Source organism: Galleria mellonella, unplaced genomic scaffold (genome assembly GCF_026898425.1).
Source record: "Galleria mellonella isolate WM207_F2 unplaced genomic scaffold, CSIRO_AGI_GalMel_v1 utg312, whole genome shotgun sequence".
In the NCBI taxonomy this organism is placed as follows: Eukaryota; Metazoa; Arthropoda; class Insecta; order Lepidoptera; family Pyralidae; genus Galleria; species Galleria mellonella.
In genome coordinates, this window is record NW_026442074.1 from 5,893,366 (window position 1) to 5,920,289 (window position 26,924).

At 30.1% G+C, this 26,924-nt stretch overlaps 3 protein-coding genes across 7 annotated transcripts in view; 1 reads left to right on the forward strand and 2 right to left on the reverse strand.

Moving 5' to 3' along the window:
- On the reverse strand, positions 1-23,100 carry LOC113515012 (DNA ligase 1). 5 transcript variants are annotated; one of them, XM_031908492.2, is made up of 13 exons: positions 22,945-23,100; positions 17,024-17,216; positions 8,935-9,473; positions 8,564-8,726; positions 6,164-6,374; positions 5,114-5,381; positions 3,932-4,038; positions 3,500-3,812; positions 3,198-3,395; positions 2,984-3,094; positions 2,390-2,541; positions 1,695-1,902; positions 1-1,220 (listed from the first exon to the last, which is right to left on the reverse strand). In XM_031908492.2, exons 2-13 carry the CDS (start codon positions 17,205-17,207, stop codon positions 1,023-1,025), a joined length of 2,652 nt encoding a protein of 883 aa, XP_031764352.2. In that variant the 5' UTR covers positions 17,208-17,216; positions 22,945-23,100; the 3' UTR covers positions 1-1,022. The 5 variants fall into 5 exon arrangements, with proteins under 5 accessions (XP_031764352.2, XP_031764353.2, XP_031764351.2 ...); XM_031908493.2 differs by having other exon boundaries at positions 22,889-23,094; XM_031908491.2 differs by having other exon boundaries at positions 22,880-23,094.
- The window catches only part of LOC113515206 (peptidoglycan-recognition protein LB), a 25,144-nt gene continuing 6,593 nt past the window's right edge, over positions 8,374-26,924 (forward strand). The window contains exon 1 of the mRNA XM_031908498.2: positions 8,374-8,428. Coding sequence (XP_031764358.1) covers positions 8,389-8,428 — 40 coding nt within the window. The 5' untranslated portion in view covers positions 8,374-8,388. The remainder of the gene's footprint in view (positions 8,429-26,924) is intronic.
- On the reverse strand, positions 13,850-15,861 carry LOC128200941 (uncharacterized). The gene is made up of 2 exons (XM_052896066.1): positions 15,642-15,861; positions 13,850-15,316 (listed from the first exon to the last, which is right to left on the reverse strand). The coding sequence occupies exon 2, from the start codon at positions 15,240-15,242 to the stop codon at positions 14,361-14,363; it is 882 nt and encodes a 293-aa protein (XP_052752026.1). The 5' UTR covers positions 15,243-15,316; positions 15,642-15,861; the 3' UTR covers positions 13,850-14,360.

Sequence of the window (26,924 nt, forward strand, 5' to 3'; positions counted from 1 at the left end):
CAGGGTGTAAAAGTTTAATGCACTAAAATATATTGGTAATACAATATTAAAGTACTTAATAAATAGTGAAATTATGCTTAAAATAAAGGATTATGTACACATCACATAATAATATACGAATTAGTATAAAGTACAAAAATTAAATTTTTTCGTACTTGCCTATATATAAGTAACCGTTTATTGACGGTGGAGAATAAATATTTTTTTACATTTTTTAATCTGAATAATTATATAAATATTAAGGAGCCTCATACAAATATGTCTGCCTGTTTGTATAACTGATAAGACTAATAAATGATTGAGCATTTTGATTGTTTATCGATGTATTATTTATGAATTTACATATTTTTTAGAAATAACATTTAATAGTACAGAAAAGATTTACCATTACCTATTTCAAATTATGTGGACAGAAAATCAGTATTACAAAAGGTCTATCTAAATATTAGGTCGAAGAAATTGTGGGCAAATACTTATTGAACTATTTACCTATCTATATCTATACGAGTATGTAATGTAATGTTTTAGAAATTATATAGAAGCGCAAATTTAGTCTTGTTATAAGTATAGAGATTTATAAAAGCTTAGATTGTATAAATTCAATTATACTTGCATAACATAAAGTAGTTTATCAGAAATATACGCCTATGCTTTTTTTTTGTATTAAGTACTTACTAACCTAAGCATAATACAAAAATGTATATTTTAATAAAAGAATTACTTATCAAATTTCCCATGTTTAAAGAAATTCACTGCAATATTATTTGTATTTGTGCGTCTATATCTATATTTAAATTATTTTTAAGTAGAATTTTAAGTGAATGGATATTTAAGTGAACGTATTTTTAAATTATGAGCATAATATAACATCCTTAATTTTGACATTATGTTAATATTTTTAGAATTCAAATATGTAAATCTCGTGCTGTATGATTCCTTATAGTATTTAGTTTTATTTTTGTTTATTATAATAAAATTATTAAATAATTATTCGGTAACTTCGGAGTTCATCACATTTATTATCACTCTAGATCTTCGATCAAAGAATCTAACTCTTTCTGCAGCGTAACAGACTCCTCCCTTTGTTTCAGTACGTCGTCTTTCAGCCGGTCTACATTAGCCATCAGGAGCGCGTTGCCTTTCTTCAACGCGTTCACCCTGGTCTCGTGTCTTTTCACCCTCTTTGTAAGGTTGTCTTTCTTTTTAGGTAATGGAGCATCCTGGAAATATACGATATAAATATTCCTCTATGTCCAAAATAAAAAAAAAAAATGCTGCGGAAATTCTTAATTTAAAAATGCTTTTTACTATTTAAAACTAATTTGACGTGCGGTTTTATGTTATCGTTATTATTCCAGTACATGCACTTAGAGTATATAATGGATATCACGCCAAATTTTTTTATGCAACTTGGAATGTTTGCTGACCTAAGATCATTTGACGTTAAGGTGAAATAGTCGCTATAATTTTGTCTTACAGACAAAATTAGAATTATGAGCTTCACTGTGACGATTGAAAACTAGTAGCTGTGTTGGGGGAGAGTCATTGTTGTTAATGGGGATATTAATCCTTATTTAATAATTTATTTTCACCATTTAAAAGAAAACCTAGCAGCTAAAATATTTTTATAGAGGGTAACATGCAAATGACTTTTGTAACATTGTAAAACAAGGAAAAAAATATTTTCTAAGTACCTCAGGTTCACTTTCACTCTCTGTCTCACTTTCAGTATCTTGTTCTGTTTCGGTCTCTGTTTCTTCTTCTTCAGTTTCGCTCTTCTTTTCTTCTTCAGATTCTTCTTCTTCTTCTTCGTCCTCTTCTTCGTCAGACCCAACTTCTTTTAACATAGATGCCATCTTATCTACTTCCCGTTTTAATTCCTTGTATTTCTTTTTCTCATCTCTGGAAATATAAAATTAGGTTTATATATATTCAATAAATATATACGATAATTCATTTTAATTTTTATCAACATTCCAGTCATTTTGTAGCAATATATTAGAAAAATAAGGCCGAAAATAAGCAGAAGATAGATTTTTATTTAGATACTTATCTCATGAAGAAGATGAGTAAAGAGGTAACAGTAAAATTAGGTAGGTATGCAAAGAATAGAAAAGATTACAGTAACTACTTTTTTTATAATTTACTTTATCAGTAAGTTAGATTTGTAATGCAAGAGGATTGATAGAAAAATATTAATACTACTTGTATATTCATTATTTTTATGTAGTTATAATAAAGAATAAGATGTGCTTATTACTACATTGTCAGTAAAACTAGATATCTATGAGGTAGTGATGTTTAGAGATTAAAATAGTTATATAAATTCATGAAAATGTGTTTCGAAGCTTCTTGTAAAATGAGAACAGGTGTTAAAAATAACACTGACTTAAGTGCAGCTTGTTGATTCTTTAATGCCATCTTAAAGCCCATTCTTTCTTTCTTCATATGGTCTTGCTTTTCCTTCAAGTGCCGTATTTTGTTTCTCATGTTTCGTACTTCTTTTTCCATTCGTTTCTGTTTCTTTTCTTCGCTTTCCTCCTATAAAATTTATAATATTTACTTTAGTTGATAAATTATTTACGATTCTCTCTGTCTATCACGTAAGGGAACTAGTATGAAGAAAAATGTAGTTGACAAACAGTCAAGTGCTGTAATTTTTTCATCCTACGGTCTAAAGTATGTTCACGACTTAATTGTTGAAGGGCTTGTTAGGTGCATTCGTATAGCACACTACTAAGTTACAATGGGGAAGAAAGAGGATTACTAGTAATGTAGCCAATTGACCTTACTTTTTCTCACCTATAATCACTCAATAGTACCTCATCAGCATATACAAATAACTCAGGCAGGGTTATCATTTCAAATCAATTCCAAAAAACTTAACCGCAATGTTCTCTTTACAGTCTACTTCTAATAATTTGTCTTGTATTTCAAATAATTTTTTAATGAATTATATCTATTAACTTATTTGAATTATTACCTCCTCTTCCTCTGATTCCTCTTCTTCTTCAAAACTATCGTCTTTAGTAACAGACAACTGTTTGATAGCATGGCTTGATCGTCTCGAACCAGCGTTCGTTGGCATAATTCCCTAAATTAAAAAAATATATACACATTTAATGTCTACGTTTAGAGTATGGATTAAATTATTATACATAACACAATATAAGTTAATTAGCAAGATAAGCATTTACCTCTTCGTCTCTGTAAGCGTAAGCAAAATCAGCTTTAGCAATATTATTATTAGCATTATTGGAAGCTTTCCTTAACTCCTGGGCTTCAGGAGAGTTAATATCTATGTTTAGTAACCTACACTGCTTTTCGAAATCAAGTTGCCTCTTTTGATAAAAGGAGAGTGGCTCCTCTGATATATACATTTCTTCTATTCTGCTCTGTAAAAGTGTTAGTAAAGCCTTAATGTTAATTGCATAGGCATATTTATTATATAAATAAAATACAACGTCCAAATAGTATTTCGATTTAGTTTATAACTTACTGATAACGCTTGTTCTAGTTTCTTTTCTAACTCTGCATTTCTTCTCTTTAATTCTTCTAATTCGGTCAATGCTGTATCTCTCTCTTCTGCTGCATCCAAATATTTTTTCTCCAAACTATCAGCATTTTCTTTTGTCTTTTCTACTTCCATTTTAAGACTATTGACGAGTCTTTCATCATATGCATCAGTAACAGAAATAACTGTTTTGTGTTGTTCTTGTCTGATTATAGCTCGTTCTCTCGCTAATTCTGCTTCTAAATTTTGTATTCTTGTTAATAGGCGCTTATTTTCTCTTTCCTGTGCCTCTTTGTTTCTGTAATATTATAATAATAGTTTATTACATTTACTATGGTACTTTTATTTTTATTAAAAATATGAATTTACTTAATATATATATTTATATTTAAATTATATTTACAGGTTTAAATTTACCTAAGTTCAATAGCTAAAAGTTGTTTTGTAGATTGAAGATCATCTCTGACTTTATCAATGTCATCCATTTCATCGATTTCTTCTTCCTCTGCCGTTACTCCGGGAACCTGAAACATTACACATTGAGGTATATTACATAAAACTATTTCTCTTTCAACAACGATTATTAACTTCATAAAAAGAAGGTTCGCAATTTGGAGATAATTTTTGCGTAACATTCACAAAAAACATATTTTCGTCGGCATTGCAAAATAACAATGGGTCTGCAATTCGTCGTACATATATTGTAGATCTGTTGTTGTTTTACGACGTAGACTGTACAAGTATATCTACACTAATTCTTAATTTTTGTTTTGATGGTTCTTTTTTTGAATATACTAATACTATATAGTTGAAATTAAATCCGAATTTCTTATGGAACAAAATCTTAAGTTACTCTAAGAATTATTATATTATTGAGACATTTCTGTGACTCAGAAGGTTTATAAAATTATTTTTTAAATATTGTATATGATATTTTATATTAAAATATTTAAGAACATTCCTTATACTGTTACTAGGTATATGTATATCCATATAGTATCCTATATGCAAATTTAGGATATAACCTATTTTTATATCAAATTTCATTCAAATCCGTTTAATAGATTTTTCGTGAAAGAGTTTTTTGTTTGTACCTAATGGTTAGCTAGTGGGCTGGTGGTGGTGGTGGCATTAAGCTCGTCATTTATATAAATTTTATTGTGCAATAAAGAATAAAATAAAATATAAGCATCCATCCACTCTTAGAAACTTTCGCAATCGTAATATTAATATAATTATAGCAATCATCCTTCTATCTATTTCCTTAATAAATTTTTTTAGCAATAATTATTTTTCATTTGAAAATGATTCCTTCATAGTTTAATTAATATAATATCCATGAATATAAAATGACGATATATAAAATATTAATAAATATTCTATATTATACTAAAACATACAGTAATAATAACAATTTGAAACAATACAAGTAAAGATTAACTTTCTTTTAAAAGAGATCTCTTTTAGTCAGCTATAACTAAGTAGCATAGGAAGTAGTGAGTGGATAGTGGTAGCGCAAAACGGAAATCTAAACAACAATAATAAATATTTGCATAATTTACAAATTATAATATCTATATTATAAAATATTTCTCATACCTCAGCAACAGAAGCTCCTGAAGGCGATGCCTGGATATTAGCTTGAGACATTGATTTTTGCACTTGCTCTTCTATCGTCATTTGCCTTCTAAACTTCCTCAAACCTTCTAAATTAGGCTTACTTCTGTCATTACACTTCACTTTCTTTAGTTTAATACCTTTAGAAATTTCTTTTAGGAGTTCATTATGAGAGTTTGGTTTCTCTGATTCAAATATAAATTGATCTTTGTTCTTTACAACTGCTGTTTTTGTGATAATTGGACTTGACCTGTAAATGGTAAATGAGAAAAAATAATATAAATATTCACATACTTTTCAAATTTACTATTTTTTTAATTTTATTACATGCGTAGATTTTACATATAATAAAGTTATAAGTAGAACTACTAGACAAATTATGACATATTATAATTCAAAATCATATATATTTTTTTAAAGCAGGAAATTATCTCATTTCCACAAATATTCACCACGAAAATAATATTACGAATGCTTCTTTGCAAATCTTAAAAACAACAAACACTTCATTTTTATGTAGCATTATAATATTAGGTGTATATTTTTTTATTAATTAGAAAGAAAGTGTACGAAACCTGTAATATCTTTTTTCCATGAGAATTTCAAAACATGGATATGAATACCAAATCTTTGAATTCATTTCGACTGGAAAATAATATGGAAACCAAATTTAAATACTTTCTAATTTGAAGAAATCTGAGTTTAAATTGTACATATATTCTTTATTGCACTTGTAAATTACTTAGATAATACATTTATAAATAATGTAAGCAAGGGTGGATTTATCTCTGAAAAAGATCTTTTCTAGTTATCCCAATACAGTTGCAAAGCATGTCATTAGCGGACAGCTAAAGTGCACGAGTGTTATACGAACAATTATTAATACTACGAATACGAATGACTATTAATACTAATTAATATATAAGCTACAAATACACAGCTAAATGAATTATTAATATATACTAGAATATTACATAAATACATAAAAAATAAATTGTAATAATCTGGTTATCTTAATTACGTTATACTCACCGATCATTACAAACGACGTGTTTCAGCTTCTTGCCCTGTTCTACTTCCTTCATCATGTCGCTCCAGTCAGGTCGTTTCCTGGGTCTGCTGCGGAGTTGTTCCAATTTTTTCAGTCTCGTGGGGTCTATAGGCGCCTTTTTGAACTCCGGAGGAGGTGGCATTTTCGGTGGCATCGGTGGAGGCATAGGCGGTGGTGTGGGTTTAAGTAAACCTAAAATTAAATAAATAAACATAAATTGTATCTACAATCATAGGATTACACTAACGTAAAAATTTTGATATAATAACAACTGATTGAGATTATAATTTCTATAATTCAGTCTAGATACCGTTTTATGATTGAATCAAGTGAGGAATTTAGATTATTGGCAATAAGACATAAAGGTTTTATATAATGGAAAAGGAATTTGAGTTAAAAATTGATAATACTTGTATCCTAAATGATCTTGAACTTTCCATGCATAACACACTCAGTTAATTGTTCTAACTTAATAGATATGGTGAAAGGGGATTGTTAATAATGCAGACCACCAATCTCATTGCTAGCAACTGCATTAGGTCGACTTCCATGTGGTCCCTGGAATCCATTGTGCTGAACACCAGGTGCATTCATCACGATGGGCTAACTAACCTACCTATTCATTCTCACCTATCACTGGTACCTCGCCAGCGTGTACCCTTAGCGCGGCCGGGTTTCCATTACATTATCATCCGTTAATAAACCTAAGATACTGAATTGAGAAAAAATATTTATACATTTTTTAACTAGAAAAGTTTATAATGTTGACAATAAACCATATTGCGGTATTAAGATTTAGACATATTTTAAATTATGTTTTTATCTTATTGATAATTTTGCCTAATTTTACTTTTAATTATTCATTTTATTTATTCTACACGAATTAAACTGTTCTATCGCTTAAGTCAATATTTTCAGTTTCTAGTATAGGAATTTACAAGCTTTATACAAGCATACACACTGAATAGTTTTGAAAATAGAAACGGAACTTGCATTCTTGGATTATTACATATTTCGTATTTTTTTCACAATAGGTACAAAATTTTACAATAAAATTATTGTATTCAATTATTACTACAGGCATTGTAATTTCTATATTTAATTATGCTCACCTTTGAATAAAACACTTTGTTCTTCTGTATCTTCCATTGTAGTTAAAGTATTACTTATTGTATCACGGTACTCAACAATAACATATCATTAGGTGATCTATTTATTTAAATATTTCACTTTATATTATTACCACTGCTATTTTTAATGATGCATCATATTAACTTTAATGAGATTACGCACCTACTGTCTTAGAAATAAAACATTTAAATTTTCGAAACACTGATAAGTGTGTTCAGTTCTGGACTTAACTGATGCATTCGCACCTGATGCGCAGACTACGTATGCGGAACTATCCGTTACTATTTTGGATCGCATTTAGACCACAAACTGGTCTGGCATACAAGAGATCAAAAGGTAAAGATCGCTGACGCGAGGAATGCCAATTACACGAATATAGTACGAGTACTTACGTAGTTACCGTAGCTATATACCGGTTCTTATATATAAGAAATTGCAAATGTAGCAATAAATTTGGATTAAATTTAGGTGGAAATTGCATCATCTTGGCTTATTACACGATATTTTCTTATTTTATGGATCCACAGCCACGAGTTACAGCTAGTTTATAATAATTTTATGGGTCCTAATTAATAAATTAAAACTTAATAAGATAGTTGAAAAATATTTCTTTTACACTGTACGTTGTAACTGTGCTTTAAAATCAGTCGTCGTTTAATAAAAGTTTTAATTAATAATATTGTTAAGGCAGAAATAGAAAGTGAGGATACAGAATCTTCAAGATTATCCTAAGAGTAAGCATCTCATTATACTTCTAATCGTTTGCCAAAATCGATTCTAATTAATCGACATTGTCCACTGCGCTTGCGCCGATTGAATACGCAATCTAGGAGCTAATTATAAGACAAGGGGAAAGTGCTAGTGTGTCAATGTTTGTGTCACAATAATACGGTTGTAAATCTATTATTGACTTGATTGATCCATAGTATAAATAATTTAATATTATGTTTTTAAAATATTCATAATTTTTAATTAAAAAAATTTTACTTGGAGTGTGTAGAAATAGCAACGGTTATCTAATGCAAAATTTTTCTCTATATAGATTTTAGATATAAATTTTGGTTTTTTTAATATAATGTTAGAGAATTGTACTCATAACTTAGAAAACAAAGATGGTAAGTTATAGTAAATAGTAAGTTTAGGAACCGAACTTGAAAACTACAAAAGGCCACAAATAACATTATGCAAATTTAAATGTATCATGTTCACAACTCTAACATTTGTTATTGTTCAGAATAATTATTACTTACTTCTTAAACTTTCATTCTTCGTTAACGTATGTCCTTTTGGAATTTCATTTGCGAGAGTTTTGTCTATATTATCTTTAACTCGTTCGTGTAGTGGATCCCTCCATTTTTTAACAGGCTCGTCTTTGGATGGCTGCTTTTGTAAAGATGGTTTACGAGGTGGAAGCTGTAAGATAATATGGCACAATAAGTTATGAATAAATAAAACAAAATATAAATAAATATATATAATAGTTTAGAATTGTTAGATTTTTGATATAATGTAGTATTTTGTTAACTCTCTTTTTTTGTTTAAGGAATTCATAAAAAATACCTTGATATATTGTAAATACGTCTTTAAATTTCAAGTTATGACAAACAATTTAAATACTAACCTTTGAAGGAGTCTTTTCAAGGGGAGTAGGAGGCTTAGTAGCCATTTTGGATTTGCTTTCAATTTTCTCTTCTACTTTAGGTTCATTCGCCTTAGTGGCTGATTTATTATCTTTAATAGAGTTTGTAGTACTTTTATCATTTGTATTTTTATCATTTATCGTTGTTGTATTATTTAATTTTGATGGTCCATTTTTGGTAGGTTTCTCAGACTTTTCTTCAATTTTCTGCGAACCCGCTTTTTCTGAGCCCTTTTTATCTACAATTGTAACCGACTTTTCCTTAGCTTTATCATCTATAGTTCTAACAGTTCTTAAAGCAGGCTTTTCTGTTGGTTTATTGTTTGTAACTTTATCATCAGACTTCGGCGACTTATCTACCGATTTTAGTGCTGACTTAGTAAAACGTGGCTTCTCATCAGCTGGTTTAGCAACCTTATCTGCTTGTTTTGCTGCTGAAGGCTTTACTAATTTTTCTTCAGCAGGTTCTGCTACACCGTTTTCACTTTTTTCTTTAACTGTAGCCTGTTTTTTTAAGCCAGCTGAAACGTAAAAATAATCTTGATTGAATATATTGTAATATTTATAACTAAGTATACAATATCTAAGTACTAGTTGTAAATAGTTTGTATGGGTAAACTTAAAAGTTGCACATATGGATCATTGTTACAACCTATTTATTTATTGCAAATAAAATTATCCACGAGTAAGTAACTTAATCTATGGCTTAAGAATGTAGGTTTGTATAAGTTACCTATTCGTTTTTAACAGCTGAACTAATTCTAATTTATATAATATTAAATTAAATTATGAATAATTTAATATATAAATTATCTTAACATAATTAGATATCTATCTAATCTGAGTTCAGAAATTCTGAGGGTAACTTATCATATATTATTTACAGCGATCATTAAGTAATCAATGATTAGCAATTAAGCTAATAGCTTGTCTGTATACTGAGTAAGGACTGAAATTGATGGAAGCACGTGTTGCGGCCCCGACGCGGTCGGTGCATTTTTGATGGCATGCGAGAACGTAAATAAACATGGTCGTTGCCAAGATGGCCGACCTTCGCTATTTTAGCGCTTCAAGTCAAAATTCCCGCATAGATGGCGAAGAGAAAACGCAAAAGTAACGAAGTAGATGTAAATAATATGTAATTTGTTATGACGAAGTCAAACATACTTTCTAATAGACAATTCTTGTTCTAAATTTGAAGTTCCTTGTTAAAATATGCAGTCTCATCCATACATATGTACGTATATTATATGCATCTACGTATGCATATGCGTTAAATGTTTTCGTTTCTTTACAGAAATAGTAAAATATTTAAAACAAATTTTCCTAATTTGTGTAGAAAATTAGTCGTCAATTGTATAGAAAAGTACCTACCTAATAATTATTAAACATTATTCTAATAGGTATGACACAAATACGTTTTATTGTAGGTAAGTATATAAAAAAATAGATATTAATAATAATATTCTTGATGTATTTCTTTTACATCTTATTTGCTACAACGAAGTAGGTAAATATATGTATCTACAGTCTCTTATAAATCAACTCATGATCCCAACATCTTCGTTTATTTTGTAAAAAGTCTGTCCTCTCTATAAATACCGGTACGTCGGCGTTGGCCGCCAGAAATATCTTAACAACTACAACGTTTATCGAACACGTCATGGATACGACTTTCGCACCGTTTCATACATTTTCTTTAAAACACAATATTTTAATGTTATATTAACGTAATGGACATCGTAATAGTTACGAAATAATAAAGAGCAGTTTATATATTTAGGTAATTAGCAGATACGAAACGATCATAAATTAATATATACAGGTGAAATTGAAATCATTAGATTAGTTTACTATTCCATCAAGGAATATCTCATACTCTAACAGGGAAATTGAACAATTATCCTTTTAAAACACTGCTTAAAAAATTACAAAGAATTGACTGCTTTCCAGAGTAATTTGATAGCTAGACGCGCCGTGAATAAAGCGAACAAAAGATAGCGTAACATAAAGTTTTCACTTTTAGAAAACATTAATACTAAAAACAGTATGATTAATTATTTTATTTATTTATTTATTATTATACAGTAACAGTTTAAACTATAAATATTCCACAAAAAGCAAAAGATGAATAATATATTTTCTGATAATTAAAGAAATAAGTGCTTCCTACTTAATATGTTAATAGTTTATGTGGTAGTAATTTTATCCTATTTGAAATTGGTTACAAAATCAGATTAAAAATATAGCAACAATTGATCTTCCAACAATCCTTTATTTCAATTAAAAAGAGTGAGTTTCCGATTTCCTCTGTTTTTAGATAAATACCAACTACGTAGGGCAGCAACGATTAACTAATTGCACTTGGAAAATTATTATATATGTTGTACACACACACACATTCACACCTTTGTTTACACACAAAAGAGTTATTATTATTTAGGGTGAATATTAGTTCGCCATAATCAATCACTGGGTCATATATAATTATTACGTCGTAATATTTATTATTTGTATATCACTGCTTGAGGGAAATACCTTATCTTTAATCTATTAATAATGATTTACATCACGCTATCGTTCTAGACCATTCACTTCACATCTGCAAAGTAACGTAGCGATTTCAGCTCCTTTCTCGGAACTACGGACACATGAAATTCTCACGGTTTCAAACTCCAGACTAACTTTTGAACGGTTTGGGAGAGTCAATTATTAAGAACTCGTGTCTCCTGCCAAAGTTTCGGCAGGTGTTTACGTCATCATATACATATACACATATATTTATCAACACACATCTACCCACAAGCACAGCCGAAGATATAATATGCAGTGTGAAATATGGCCCTCTTTCAAAGTAGAGTCGGTAAAAAAATAAATATTTAGCTTTAATAACGCAGCGATACGGATTTATTTATGTTTCCATTCTCAATAAGTCAACGTGTCAAATGATTTTTGTAGAGACAGTCGTAAATAGACAAATTCAAAACTTTTTAGTAGATAAATTTGTATATGTTAGTGTGTGTGTTGATAAAATCTACTTCATTCTAAAGTCGTATCCATTTGTAATCACAGTTGGACCTGAGATTTTAGTAGTCTGTAAAAGCAAATCAAATTAGGATTTCCGTTATAATGGAGTCCTAAAAATAATACAACAACCATAAGAAAGTTATCCGTACAATAAATTCTTTTACCTTCAACTAGTTCTATCAATTTCGCTATATCTTCTAAAATAAATACATTAGAAGGCGTTGCCGCCTCTGCCATTTTGGCACACGCGAATTGTGACGTGACTTTCTTCTCGGAAAGATAGTAATCGACTGAAGATTACGTCGAATAAAAATTTCACCACAACTAAACATACCTATTTCCGTGTACGGAAAAAGATTTAGTTAAGCGTTGCTGTTAATAGCAACGGTTAAATAAATGTATATAAAATAAAGAATATTAAATATTGTATAAGATAAAATTTATCTAATGCAACGAAACATGTTTATAACTATACCATAAAAATATTCTATCTCGCAAAGTAACCCAAAGTTTTTCAATATTGACACATTCTCAGAGTAAAGTTAAGCAAAGTTAAGAAATGTAATAATATGTATTAAAGAATTTTTAATTAGTGTTATTAATAAATAGTTAACGCAATAAGGTATAAATAAATAAATATACATAAAATGTAAAAAAGTCTATAAATTGAGACAATAGTTAAAATTGATATATGAATTGTATCTAGGTAAAGACAGTGTGAAATTTGTAATGCTTCTCTGAAATCATGTTCAGTAATAACATCGTACTTTATTGTTAAGACAATTAATTTGCAAATATAAAACTTATTCTAGATCACCTATTATTTTAATTATCTATATTTACAATGACTCCAAATATCAAAAAAATTTAATTGTATATTTAAGTACTGTAAGTGGTAAAAGAAACAGATTTGTTATATTTTAGTTGTATGACACAGATAGTTATTCATAGTATTAACTACTGCCTCATATACAGTAGAATAAAAATAATGTTCGTTTATTAATGGCCAGTCATGTTTGCTAACGTTACGCGTCAAGCGACGGATATGACGTTTTGAAAGCGCCAAGCAGACTTTTCATAATAATTCTCAATGGAAAATTTGTTATTTTTCTCATTGTAGATTGTCTCTTTTGTTTAGTAAAGTAAGAATAAAAATGTATCCATATAAATTAGAACAGCTTTCAATATTGTTAATTTAGCCCTACTTTTGAACTACTTCCTATCGGTGTTTATAGATTTATTAACATGGTGCATGCGGTCAAACTTAAACAGGTTATTTCTCATGAAAACAAATAATTATATTGAAAAGTATTTCATATATAGATTATCTGAGTAAACCGTTTGTATGAGAACTAATAACAATTGAATTCTACTATTTCAAAACCAATTTTTGCAGTTACAAAGTGTAAAGATTATACACGTAGTAGGTATATCCATTATTTATTTATTGAAGTAACAAAGACTAATTTTCGACCGACTTCAAGAAGAAGAAGTTTTTTTAATTCGGTTTTATTTTGTAAACCGATATGGAAAATAATTTTTTTTATCCGAAATAAAATACTTATAGGTCCCATAGAAATTTTATCAAAATCAGTTTAGATTTTGATAAAATAATGATAAATGTAGTAGTTTTTTTTTTAATAATCGATTTTACCATAATTGAAGTCAGTTTTTTATTGTGGATTACAATTTAATTGTTTCAAAAATTTATATAAATTAATTAACAATACCTTTTATCTACTTGAACTATTTTTATAATACGCATGACTCATTCTGAATCGCGTGACATATCAACTAATGCTGAGTAAATACCTATTCAATGATAGGGGAGAGTCGGGTAGCCTCGGCCACATAAATAAAACTCATGATATCTTGAAAATCAACCGAAATAAACATTTATTTTTAAACTTTAACTTAAACTAAACATATATCTTATAATATTAATTAAGTTAGAAACTGATAGTTTTATTATATTAGCTTAAATCAAGTCTCAAAAGCAGTCTTCAATATTTGTTAAAATAATTTTTGGAGGGTAGCCCCGGACATAGAATTACTGATGACCAAATCGTTCTTTAGCCTTGCATACGTCACAATAGTAGTAAGCCAGCGATGGATCAATATCCACACACGCTTCGTGCGCCCAGTCTTTGCATCTATGACACTGGATCCAATCTTCCTCGAACGTTTCTCCACAAATGATGCATTCTGTATCGTGGTCTCTTTCTAGCTGAGTCAAACTTTGAATATTCTTCTTTGTTTTCATTTTATTAGTTGCCGCCTTTCTTTTATTCGTTGTAGTTTTATTGGTTGCAGCCTTGGTTGTGTTGGTCGCAGCCTTTTTCTCTACCAACGCATTTTTGAAGGGCGAAGATGTCAGAATCTCACTTTTTTGTGTTTTTCGTGAACGCGAATTCTATCACTGCCAACTCTTTATGGCTTCCATGTCCATCGAGAATCAGAAGGACAGGGTTCTCCTTCGAAGGCTGTACGTGCTGTTTGAAATGCTGGAGCCACATTAAAAATATCTCACCATTCATCCAACCACTTTCGTGTGGAATAGCAATGCTATCTGGTGGAGCTCCAATCATCAAACGACCATTTTTATCCATCCTTTTCCTCGGGAAAATAAAAAGTGGAGGTATAAAATGGCCGCACACGCTCATAGCAAACATCAATGTAATGTTTCGTCCTCTTTCACCAGAAGTCAACTTGCCAACTTGCTTTTTTCCCTTAGTAGAAATAACTTTCTCATTCTTGTGTACAGTGGAGACCCCCGTTTCATCAGCATTGTATATTCTGGAGGCAGGGAATTTGTATTTATCTTGTAGTTGGTGGAGCTGATCATAAAACCGATAGACTTGTGGTTTATTAAACCCAACGGCTCTTGCAATGCTGGTTGACTCTGGACTTCTGAGAGCAATATCTGGGTATTTCTTTATGAAGCTATAATAAAAATCTTTGCCGGCCATTTTCTTTTCTTTATTGAACCTATGAGGTATTTTTAAACGTTCTGCAAATTGAAATGCCAATTTCAAAAACTCTACTTTGGTCAGCGGCATCAGGCGATTATCGAGGTCTTTGACATGGTTATATAATTGCAGTGATTGATTTTCTGAGAAGGTATGTTCATATCTCCCTAGTGTTGGCTTGAACTGTGCTTCTTGTCCACTACCGACAGCTTTTATCCGATCCTGAAGGGTGCTTCTCGGCACATCATATCTCTCAGCTGCTTCTCTCACCGATATCTTTTTTCCAGTACACATCTTATAGCCTGTTTCATTTTATTTTCGTCCCAATTTCCTCTAGGCGTAATCCTTCCTTTGAATTTTGGCATTATCTGCAAAAGACACAAGATTTTATACACTTGTCTCAACATTGTAATAAAAAAAGACTGTAACATAGAGATGCATAGACAAACAGACATGGTGAAACTACCACGTTTCTTAATTTCACTATGCAATCCAAGAAACTAAACATTTCGTCATAAAAGAAATGTCCGGGGGTACCCGACAAAAAAGTGTCCGATTGTACCCGACCGCCTCGATCCTATGTTTTTATTCATATAGGAAATATCAATAAAAACAACGTCAAGTATTTACCTAATTTGTTAACTATAATGACTAACTTACAGAATTAGTAATATACTATGGTGAAGTACTTACATTGTATAACCAATAACCGCACTCAAAAAGTAAACGGCGCACACAAAAGTATAGGTACTGTTAAACAAACGAATGTCACGTGTTGTTCGCACATCAGTCGCAGCGCGTTTGATATGAATATACGGCTAAATGGTGCTGCGGTCGTGTGGATGTGACACTTGTGCATGTATGTGTGCGAACTTTCCTGTAACTAGCACTGACCGAGGGTACCCGCCGGCCGGGGCTACCCGACTCTCCCCTACAATTTTGCCGAAATCCATTCGACCATTTTAATATGATGACGTAAACAGTCATTAAAAGTAAAAAATAAAATAATAAAAGAGTTTTGAAAGTGCCTTCTTTCGAAACAATATTTAAAGTAAGACAAAACTATGTTACGAGTAGTATGGTATTTTTTTTTAATTATTAATTACGATATAAGTTTATCATTTCTGGACATGCAATGATTTACGTAAGGGCAGTCCAGGTCTGCTCGCAATCATGCTCAGGATGTTGTTGTAGCTACTCCGCACTCTGTGCACCAAGGACGTGCACCTCTTATGCATTGTTGCATAGAAGCAATCCATTCGCGCATGCGCAAACATTCCTAATGCACTACAGAATCAAGTAAACTCCAGTAGCACCCTGAACGCATATTGTATTGTATTCATGTATATACTTGCAGACTAGAAGTGTAATGCAATGTACGCTCCCATGCGTCTAAAGTAATTATATGATTTTCTAGATTTTACATAAAATTAAAGATAAACATCCTTAGTATATGTTTACAAATTTGTTATAATTATATTTTCAGTTCGGAGTTTTGCTTGGTTAAATAATGATTATATATTTTTTTTCTACTAATCCTTCTACAAAATATTTGTAATATTTCGAGGATAGTGTGTTTAAAGAGAACTTATGTATGAATGTGACATTTCCTGATTTATATATATTATAGAATACAAAGCTAGACTTTGCCTATCCTTGAGTGTTCTTTCGTATATAACGAAATATGTTCTGAAGAATTGTTGAAGATAATAGTCACGGATCACTCTCACACATTCTAATAAATCCTAAACGGTTAAGTACAGTGCAGTTTCACAGGAATTTTCTCCCGCGAACTTTTAGGGTTAGGCTTAAAGGCTTAGGCTTTTAGGCTATGACATAAGCATTTTGCCGAACCTTTTAGGCTTTGAAGGCGTATAGGGTTCTTCAATACGAACTTACAAGATTTCTTCGGGATTAGAAACGCACACGCGACGACCCTGATAATGCAGGCCTTTATAGTCTACGGTAGCCGTTTACCATCAGATGAACTGTATACCAGTTTGTCGCCTTTGTGGTATTAAAAAATTAGTTTGCATGTAGTATTAATCTGTATAGTCAATTTGAGCAATACTTACGTTTCGATTTTACTGTTGGGGTAGGTTGGTCATCGGCCTCTCCAGTTGCCTTACTAGACTCTACAGGCTTTAGTTTCCTTTGAGTCCACGGAGGAGGTGCCTCTGTGTCCTTGTCTTTCACCCATGGTGGTCTATAGTTGTCTCGCTTGGGCGCAGAGTCTTTACTTACGTTACCGATTGGCATTGTGGTGGTCTGTAAATTGGGTGTATATGTTAAATATGTAATGTCTGTTTTTTCTTTGTTAGATAAAAAGGTAATTGTATATTATAATTATGTTTTTTATAATATTTCATTGTATAGAATAATATAACGGTAGACATATTATCTCTACAGGAATATCTTTCGGTCGATCAGCTTTTGATGAATTTTCTTTGAATGACCCAATGAAAAGTCCCTATTGTTCTCTTCAAAGACTGATACATATTACAAAGACTATGTTCAAAAAATTAACATTTGGTGTATTAAAAAAAGATAGCGTTTGTAATGTCTGATATAAAAAGCAAAACCTTAGTCCTCAGAAGTGGCAACTCATGAAGAATGAAGAAATAGCATTTAGTTATGAGTCTATTTTACTATTGCAGATATACTAAAAGGTTGCAAAGAATGTTTGTATTTGTAAATTTGTTAATAAATGACACATATATATATATATATATATATATATATATATATATATATATATATATATATATATATATATATATATATATATGATGAAATCGAAATCACTAGCATTCTTCGAAAGCAATGTTCTACCATTGAAAATAAATATTTTTTCAAAGGAACATAGATTGATAAACAACAATGAATTTTGACCTTCCCAAACTAACACGACGAGTTTAGCTATTAAGTTAGTATGGGAAGTTCTTCAGAATAACAATAATAAGCTTTTTATAATAATATAATTAGTATATACGATGTCATGTCCGTGTGATCTTACTGTTTTATTGGCTATGAAAACCATAATATTCAATATCGCGTAGCGTTAAGAATTGCCAAAACATAACGCTCATCCATTCATTCAACAACAGCGTTGTGTATTTATAACTTCACTGGCATACAGTATGAGTTCCGTCTTATAATATTTATAATACGCTTGTGTGAATTATATGTAACGAGTTTAACATTTAATATTATTTCCTTTATTATGTTTAGCTACTGGATTATTGTTATTATGCGCTACCTCCATTAGAAAGGAAGAAAAAGAAGTCTAGTAGTTTGGACGTTAGTTATTTCAAAGTCCGACAGAATTACTACGTGAGTAACTGAGTATGCCTCAGAAACGTAACATATGTACCAACATATTTGCAGACTGCAAATGTATTAAAAAAGGTAAAGAAGGACATCTCCTTTAGTGAATTTACTTAAAGGTACATGTTATATTTGTATAAAACTATGGTGTAAAGGTCGCCAGAATGATAAAACTTAACAATAACTAGTATAATATATTTTTCCGTAGACTAAGTTAATTTTTTTTCTCGCGTTTTCTTTTAATCCTGTGTACACAATAGCGCAAGCAGAATAATGATACCTACACTAAAGGGGTATTAGTGAGACTATATATGAGGAATCGTAAAATGGTTAGGCATAAGTGTACTGTAATACATTCATAATATGTGTATAGATAGATAGGTAGCAGTCGTTCTGTATGAAGTTTTAAATGCTATACTAGTGCAGTGATTACGGTATAGTGTAGGTTAGTGTAACTATGTTAATAAATTAGTAATTGCTATCAGTCGCTTGATAGTAAGCGATTGGCATAATGAAAAATGAAAATATGTACTTTGAAGTCTCTGGTAGCTGTTACGTGATATTCCTGGCTTCGCTTTACTTACAACTACGCGATCAACTAAAAATAAATAGGTTGTTCTTATTGAGCATGAAATCCGTAAGCAACTCATATTTGTATAGCAACAAAGACAGGAAACGTATACCAAGGTACACCATTTATATCTCTTTTTAACTTCAGTTTGGGATAGATTCTAGACACATCGGATACAAATCGATTGTAATGTTATCCAATTTTGATTGGATGTGGTCATTTGAAAGTCATTTCTTTTTTCTACGAATTAAATAATTCTCAACGCCTATCTACTGTAAACGGAGATATTTTTAAACAATAATTATTGTAAGTCCTTAGTCTAGTCTCAGCAGCTTTTAACTCTATGTCTTCTATAATTTTAATTTTTTTCTATTATATCCATTATTAATTAATTTGAAACTTTCGCGTTGTTTACTCATATTTTATTAATCACCTCGTGGTCACGATGTGGTGTAATCAACGCCAAAACATTGGCAATAAAGAAGAAGGTATGTATGTACTATTTACTTGTAAAGACATCGCTTTAAGTCTCGATTGTGTATTTAAAAAAAAAATATATTAATCTTTACCACGTCGAGAAACAAGAGGGTTATAAAACTACAGCAGAATTATTTCTGGGATTGGTGTAAATATCAACACAGTAAAAATGTGAAGAGTGTGTATGTCGTTATATTTAAAGAATGCCAAATACCATTAATATGGAATGACTGTGTTTTCCTTACTGTTTATAAAATAATTTAAAGCAAATCTGTATGTATAATAGTATATATCTATTATCTGTAATAAGTTTCTATTACAGATAGTATGTATATATTACTGGTTACTTCTACAATAAATGATTATTGAAGTGACACACAATCATATAATATGCCTGGCTAAATGAACATCTGGGGTCATAATTCAGAATACTGAAATCCGAATTAATTAAGTACATTTCTTAAACTAACCCGAGCGAAAGTCTAACCAGAATCTTATTTAAACAGTGCAACATGCCGACTACTAATGGAACTTGTAAATGTATATTCTTTCTAAAATAATTACTAATTAGAAGGAAAAAAATAATGAACAATCAACACTGGAACAATTGTTATTTGATTGCTCTTTTTCTAAACTTATATGAGTAAACATCTACTAATACATTATGTATTAGATAATGAATAAGCATTTTCAACGCCAAATTTTAAATAGACCATGAGAAATATAAACGACATGAAATTTATAGAGATTTTCTTAAAAGAAACAGTGACAGATTGTACTCTGTATTTTTCTTGTACCTACGTATCTAGTTACGTAAGACTATTTTCATAAATCCATGTTAATCTGTAGTAGGTAAGCATTGAGGACAGCCCTAACAAAATACTTTGGCTCACAGAGATACCGCGGGGTGACAACTTGGCAAGATATTTTTACCCTATTTTATGTCCAGTGCTGCATATAATTACAGTTGTGTTTGTAATTTACGTTCTGTAACGTAACTAATGTTACAATTACTTGTTGACATATCTCTGATCTGATAATTTTGGATTTGTTTCTTTTTACACGATTATAAAATGACAAACAAACTCGCAGTCTAATAGAAATTGGTAACTACCAAATATGACATGAACTGCATTAAAAAATATCACAGAATGCACTGTGACCATTGTGATACCTTATTTGTACGTTGGCAATCTTGAGGAATAAGGTGTTGTACCTCCATCTATCGTTCTAAGATTCTAAAAAGGATCTATTATAAAAGTAAATATTCAAATCGAGTATCAAGATAATACAGTGTTCTTAAAGGTCTAATTTAAAATCTTTTATCTTAATATCTAGAAGCGGATTGCGATTTTCCTACTTCTAAAATCTACGCGTATGAAATAGCGGGCAAAAAATTGGTTAAAGAACAATGAAAACCTATATGTTAATCCTACGTAATGTAATCTACCGTTACTTGTTATTACAGGTATAGGCACGGTTTCCTGGACTTTGCTGCTACTATTCTATCTCTGAGAAAATTGTTCGCAAGTAGCTAATTCTTTTTATAAGTATTTAAATGAATCTCATATGCATCCGTAACATAAGAATATAAATATCTCAAAGAAGAAATAGCTCAGGATTAAAGACAAAGTTTTATATTATGGAACGATGTCAACCTAACTTGTTGTTTCCGTAACATTGGCTCATTAATTTGTATTTGTGAATTATCGTGTCTTGGTAATTTCTTATGGACTCCCGCGGTACAGGTTCGCTTCAAATGTGTTCCAATGTACTCATATTGTAAATTTCTTGTTTTTAATAAATAAATAAATAAAAATAAATGAAAAATAAATAAAGTGCGATAAAATAAGAGATAAATACAAAATTCCTTTGGGTTGAAGTGCAATGTATGTAGTATAGACTACAAAATCTACATTAATATAAAATGTGAATACATCAATACTTCGATGTATTATTAAGTATTAGAATATTAGGTATTCCAGTATATTATACTAGAAAATATAATAATATGGTACTTAAATTAATGTCCAAGTCAATGTATATTTGCGTTTGTTATGATTCAATTACAGCTCGATTTCGCAAATTTTTTTAAAATAAAGTAGGTACCACACATGTTACACGCTAATAATGTCGTTTTCTACAGGTGATAGAATTTTTAAAATGGGTAAAATATTTTCGAGTTTGTCCGTTACAAAGAAAAAATCAAATATTTCTTCTTTATAATATTAGTTTAGACCAAATATACATCAAATTTCTCATATTTCAACCATCAATTAGAGAAACATTATACATACCAATATAATTCGTACATACATACATACCAATAGAAATCCACACAAGTTTTCGAAAATCCACTATGTTTATCCACATATTGAAACTAAATATGTCGTAATTATATATTATTGTATACATTAAACAGGTTCTTAATCTATATTTTACACTAAAATCTTACATAGTGGAAATATTACAGACACTGAAGATAGATCGAGAAGCGATAGTATTTTGCTTGTATGTAAGGATTAATCTCTAAACTATTCAACTAGTTCTAAAAATGTTTACTCTAGTAAGATTGGCTGTATTTTGATTTTCTAAGTGAAAATGCTAGATTCCAATTAGTATTATAAATTAAAAGTATAAATAAGTCAGGGTTAGGTATACATTATGCGCATGGTATAGCAGTTAGTGAAAACTGGTAGTTTATGAAATCTTGCATCATATTTGATCTCTGTTCTATTTAATTAACCTTAGAGCAAAGCCTTCGTCAGTTTAACGAAATTATAAGTTTCCTTAGTCTAGGCTGTGCTTTCATAACATCTAATATATTAAATAATTGGTCTGTCTGTCTACTTGTAAGTATACATGGTGTTTACATTTTAATAATAATGTATAAATATAAATGCATAAAAATATATGTAAGCTTTAAATTTTTATTTAGAAGTTTGTTTTTCTATTTCATACATAATGCAATTTCTCGTCTTCGTTATAAGTACCAAATATAATTATGACTAATAAAAATTTTCTTAAAAAAACATCATAAGCGTACATAAGAAAACATCGATAAAGAATTTATTACGTATAATTGTTTAAAGTTTGTAATGTACTTTAAATTAAATAACGATATTAAAATAAAAAGAAAAAAAAAACCTTATATTTCATTTTACAAAAAACCTTAATTATGTTTATTTTATTTGCAAAGATTTGCGTCGCAAACGTTTTGTTTGCGTTGTCCACTATCTCACTGTCAGGTTACTATTTTGTAGCAACACTGATTTTATATAGTGCAACAGCTTCTACTTGTATGTATTTATAATAGAATTCAGAACATTTTTTAAAATATCAAGTTTTTTTTATAATATAGCCAATCGACTACTTTTTTTTTAAATTTTTAACTTACAAAACTGGAAAATTTATTTTTTTATATAGTACAGAGCTGTATTTAAAGAGAAATAAATATGAGGAAGGTGCTCGTCATAGAAGATAAAGAAGAAGGAAAAAAGTGAAAGGATGTAATTACGTAAAAAGTAATTCTAATTCAAGATAACGCAATTGTTACCTATCTTACATTGATTGTGTATGTGTGTGTAAATCTCTCGGTATTTCACACAAATATTTACGCACTTAATTCGACCACATCAACAAACACGGAGACTCAGCTCAGCATATTTTGGACTCAGAAACTCGGATAATACTTGGACAAACCCGGATAGATAGAGTATCGGAAGAATAGCGCGTCTGAGAGCGCGCGTAGCCCGCGACTACCATCGGAATTTCGTTTGTGAACAATCCTCTGGAACTTTATAAATAGGTGCGTCAAAGCAACACGTACCGTGAACGTTCGTGTTTGCTTTTGAATGAGCGTATGAGTTCACTTTTTTTTGCAGAACAACGTAATATTTAAAATTTAGAGTAATTTGTCTATTTTTTACTTTTTTTTTATTCACATGCTAATTATGCTGCTTAGAAAGTGACAAACATTGTTTTTAGATATATGTAAATAACATTGTGGACAATACAGTATATTCTATAGAACAAGGAATTACTACGTTATATACTATGTCACCTATACTCATTTTTATATATTCATGACCATGGACACAAGTCCTTCAGTTGCAAACATAAATAATAACTCATACTATTAGGTACACTCTACATTCATGCTATAGATCCTCATGTGTTGGCACTATTGATACTAAAGTATATTGCCTTTTTTGTAAGACATTAAATTTTGTATTCTTCAGACCCAAATACAAAATCAGATTGTTGTTTTTAAGTTAGAAGTAGGTACATATAACATGGTAGTTACAGAGGACTTACACAAAATTCTACAATCAGATTTTCAAGCGAAAAATGCATAAAGGTATTATACCGATAGGCGAATTTTTTTTAACAATATTAATTGTTAAAAAAAATTGCTAATTATAGCAATTAACTGTTGATTATATTACATTTTACATCAATATTCCATAAATGTTGTTAATCGTGATTCAGTCCTAGCTGATTTTGATATTTTCTCTATTTACACCTGCCAGGGATGAAGAATGGAGATAAGGGATAAGCGCGTAGGAAGAATTAAAAAAAGATGGATGGACTCTGCGAAGAACGACGTGATCTTAACCGAGTACTGAAATGTCTGCAAAAAGAAATAAATGGTACAGTAAAACACACTGACACACGATTCACGCAGGCAAGCCGCGGGATCAGTTAGTAAAAATTAAAAATATAATTTATATTCGAGATGGATGTTACAAGGCATAAAAATTGTTTCGAAAGAATTGATTGTATTTTATTATTTGTATTACAGGTCAACAATTGTCACATACCTATATAAAGTACAAAATGACTAGTTATAGTAACTAGTCTGGCCATAAATACTGTTACATAAAAACTTTTCTTTTTTCAACTTTTTAATTATTTTGAATTTGGAACACGTTTATTTATTGGCGGAATTAGTTATGAAGCTAACTTTATAACTATAAACTATATACTTGTATAAACTGTAAACTAACTATAAACTACCTATGTTGGTACTTATAGTACAAGTAATTTACCTTCACACTCAATATGTTTATTTGCTAAATGATTTGCTATTTCTTTTATGATTATGAACTTTTCTGTCTCTTTATACGTGTAAAATGGACATTATTTTTTTATCAAAGATATGAATCTAAAAATGTTCATCAAATGCAAGTTACTTTGTCATCTAATGTAGTTAATTTTGATATCATCACAACAAAATGAAATGGCTTCTTTATCACTTGTTTTGGCTTCTTACACACACGCGGCTATTTACGCCACAGGTAATAAATAATACACGCAAATGAGATATACACCTTGTTCGAGTAACGTATCTGAATCAGTATTATAATCTTTATGATAATAGGATCAGTGTTGTCTAAATTGAACTTATTGAAATGGCGTTTTCGAAATCTAAAAATACATATATAAGTTAATTATTCAAAAGAATTAAATTCTGTTTATCATCAGAGTAATCATTGTATGATATATTATTCTATCGATGGAGGACGAGGGATGGGCAGCAGCGTCCCTCTTAAACCATCTCTAAAGTCTAACTGCAGTTGCCAATCCACCCGCCAAGCATGGCAACTACTGGCAAAACCCCCCAAGGGAGAGGCTTATTTCAACAATAGTGGACCTTTAACTGTCCACTTTTATGATAATGATGATATTATTCTAATATCCAATAATATATAAAAACTAAAGTAGAGATGGCTAGATATAAATTATATTAATTAATATAATATTTATTCATAAAAATATATTTAAGGATTTTTAATTTTCAAAACATTCAAATGTTAAATATGCCATGTAAGTAGGTAGTAATATAATCTAAACACTTTCACATTTATAATGTTATTAAGGACGAAGAAAATTATAAAATTTCTTAAAAATTTATTGAAAATTTATTGCGAGAAAATAATAAACGGCCGTGTCTTATTAACTCACATTGCAAATTGTGTTTTAAATAAAATGGAGCGTTCAGCGTCAGATGTTCTATTTTTGATGCTTTCCCGCCCTGCACAGTTCTAACGCTATCATAGACACAATTTCCTCCAAATAGAATTATTTTACAGTTTCATACCATAAAGTAAATATAACCTCTTTTCGAGTATTCATCTACAATGAATATATGAACATTCGTTATAGATAAATATTATTATAATATGTATATAAAAAAAGTAATTAAGATGGAAATGATTATTACTTATTTTTCTCTAATAATAAATTAAGAGTGACTCATCTATGTCGTATAATTCGTATAGTTCGAAATTAAATTATTAACTTTTATCCGTTATTAGATCTCATTAAAGATAAATACTATGAATATTCTTTAAATATGTACTTAAATAAATAGATATATAAGTACGAGATTAATTTTTTTTTAAATAATACCTATTTTTTTGTGTTAGTAATAGGGCTTAGCAACCCTAAAAGGTTGAACTTCTCGCGGTTCCCCCTGGAAACCATCGTGATTGATTTATTTATTTATTGTTGAATTCGTCACGATGGACCGACTGACCTGCTTCATCTTTACCTATTGTCCCTCACTGATACTTCACCAGTATATTATACTGATAGCACAGGCGGGGTTACCATAACATTATTATCCATAAAAATATAGATTATTTTTTATTGAAAAGATTTTTAGAAAATATACGTAAAATAAAAAATTACAGATTATTACTATGCAATTTTTAAGAAAGACGGCATTTAGTCAAATAGCATCACTGGGTATGTTTTTAAAAGTCATTTTAATGATTTACAGCGACCTTTAATGATTCCCTGGGCATTATAGTATCTAAAAAGTTTCATTGTTTACTCCAATCGATTTTTTAATAAAATTTGATGCGATGCTTTATTGTTTCTATGACCTTTTTAGTTCTAGGTCTCGGCGTCCCTGGAGTTCCACTCTCCTATTCCTAACGGCATCATAAGCATTGATATCACCGTCGTCATCTGAAAAATAGACACTTAAATAATATATATACAAATGACGTATGTGTTTCAAGGACTTATACTGTGTATCTAATAGTTGCCAAATTTACTAGTCAACGTGTATTAATGTGTGCTCAATCTGTGTTCTATTGTCTTCGATTCATTCCGTTTTGTCTATGATTTAATTGATGGCGCCATATTTCCGTTTACCTTCGGCGCACCTCTATGTAAGTATTCGATAAGATTCATCTCAATAACTTTGGGCCACTCCTGTCAAGCACCATTGGACTTGCGGCCTAAATATAGGTACTTAGATATTAGTAAACAATATTAAAAAATATACTGTTACTCGTATTGATGAAGCGTTGTGTAACTTGCTTACCCTAAATCCCTTTTTCAATATTCTAGTGTCAGCAGTCAGCTGTCGGATATTTGATTAGAAGCATTTTTACACTGGCGGATGATAGAAAACATAGACTTAATTCATCGTACTACATACTAAATCTAAGATAGGAAGCAACATTAATTAGCTAGTGTAATAACACTGTTTTTTTACAATTTTAGAAATCAATATTTCCATTCGTAGATAAATAAATAATAAATTTATCGTCTTTGAGATCGCCTTTGAGCTGACTCCAAAATAC

What these genes read in the sequence shown, in the direction of transcription:
- LOC113515012 (XM_031908492.2), bottom strand. Translation starts at nt 17,207, where the DNA reads ATGCCAATCGGTAACGTAAGTAAAGACTCTGCGCCCAAGCGAGACAAC. An exon ending in CCCAACAGTAAAATCGAAAC is followed by an intron (nt 9,474 to 17,023) that starts GTAAGTATTGCT and finishes TTTACGTTTCAG; the next exon opens with CTGGCTTAAAAAAACAGGCT. An exon ending in TTGAAAAGACTCCTTCAAAG is followed by an intron (nt 8,727 to 8,934) that starts GTTAGTATTTAA and finishes ATTATCTTACAG; the next exon opens with CTTCCACCTCGTAAACCATC.
- LOC128200941 (XM_052896066.1), bottom strand. Translation starts at nt 15,242, where the DNA reads ATGTGTACTGGAAAAAAGATATCGGTGAGAGAAGCAGCTGAGAGATAT.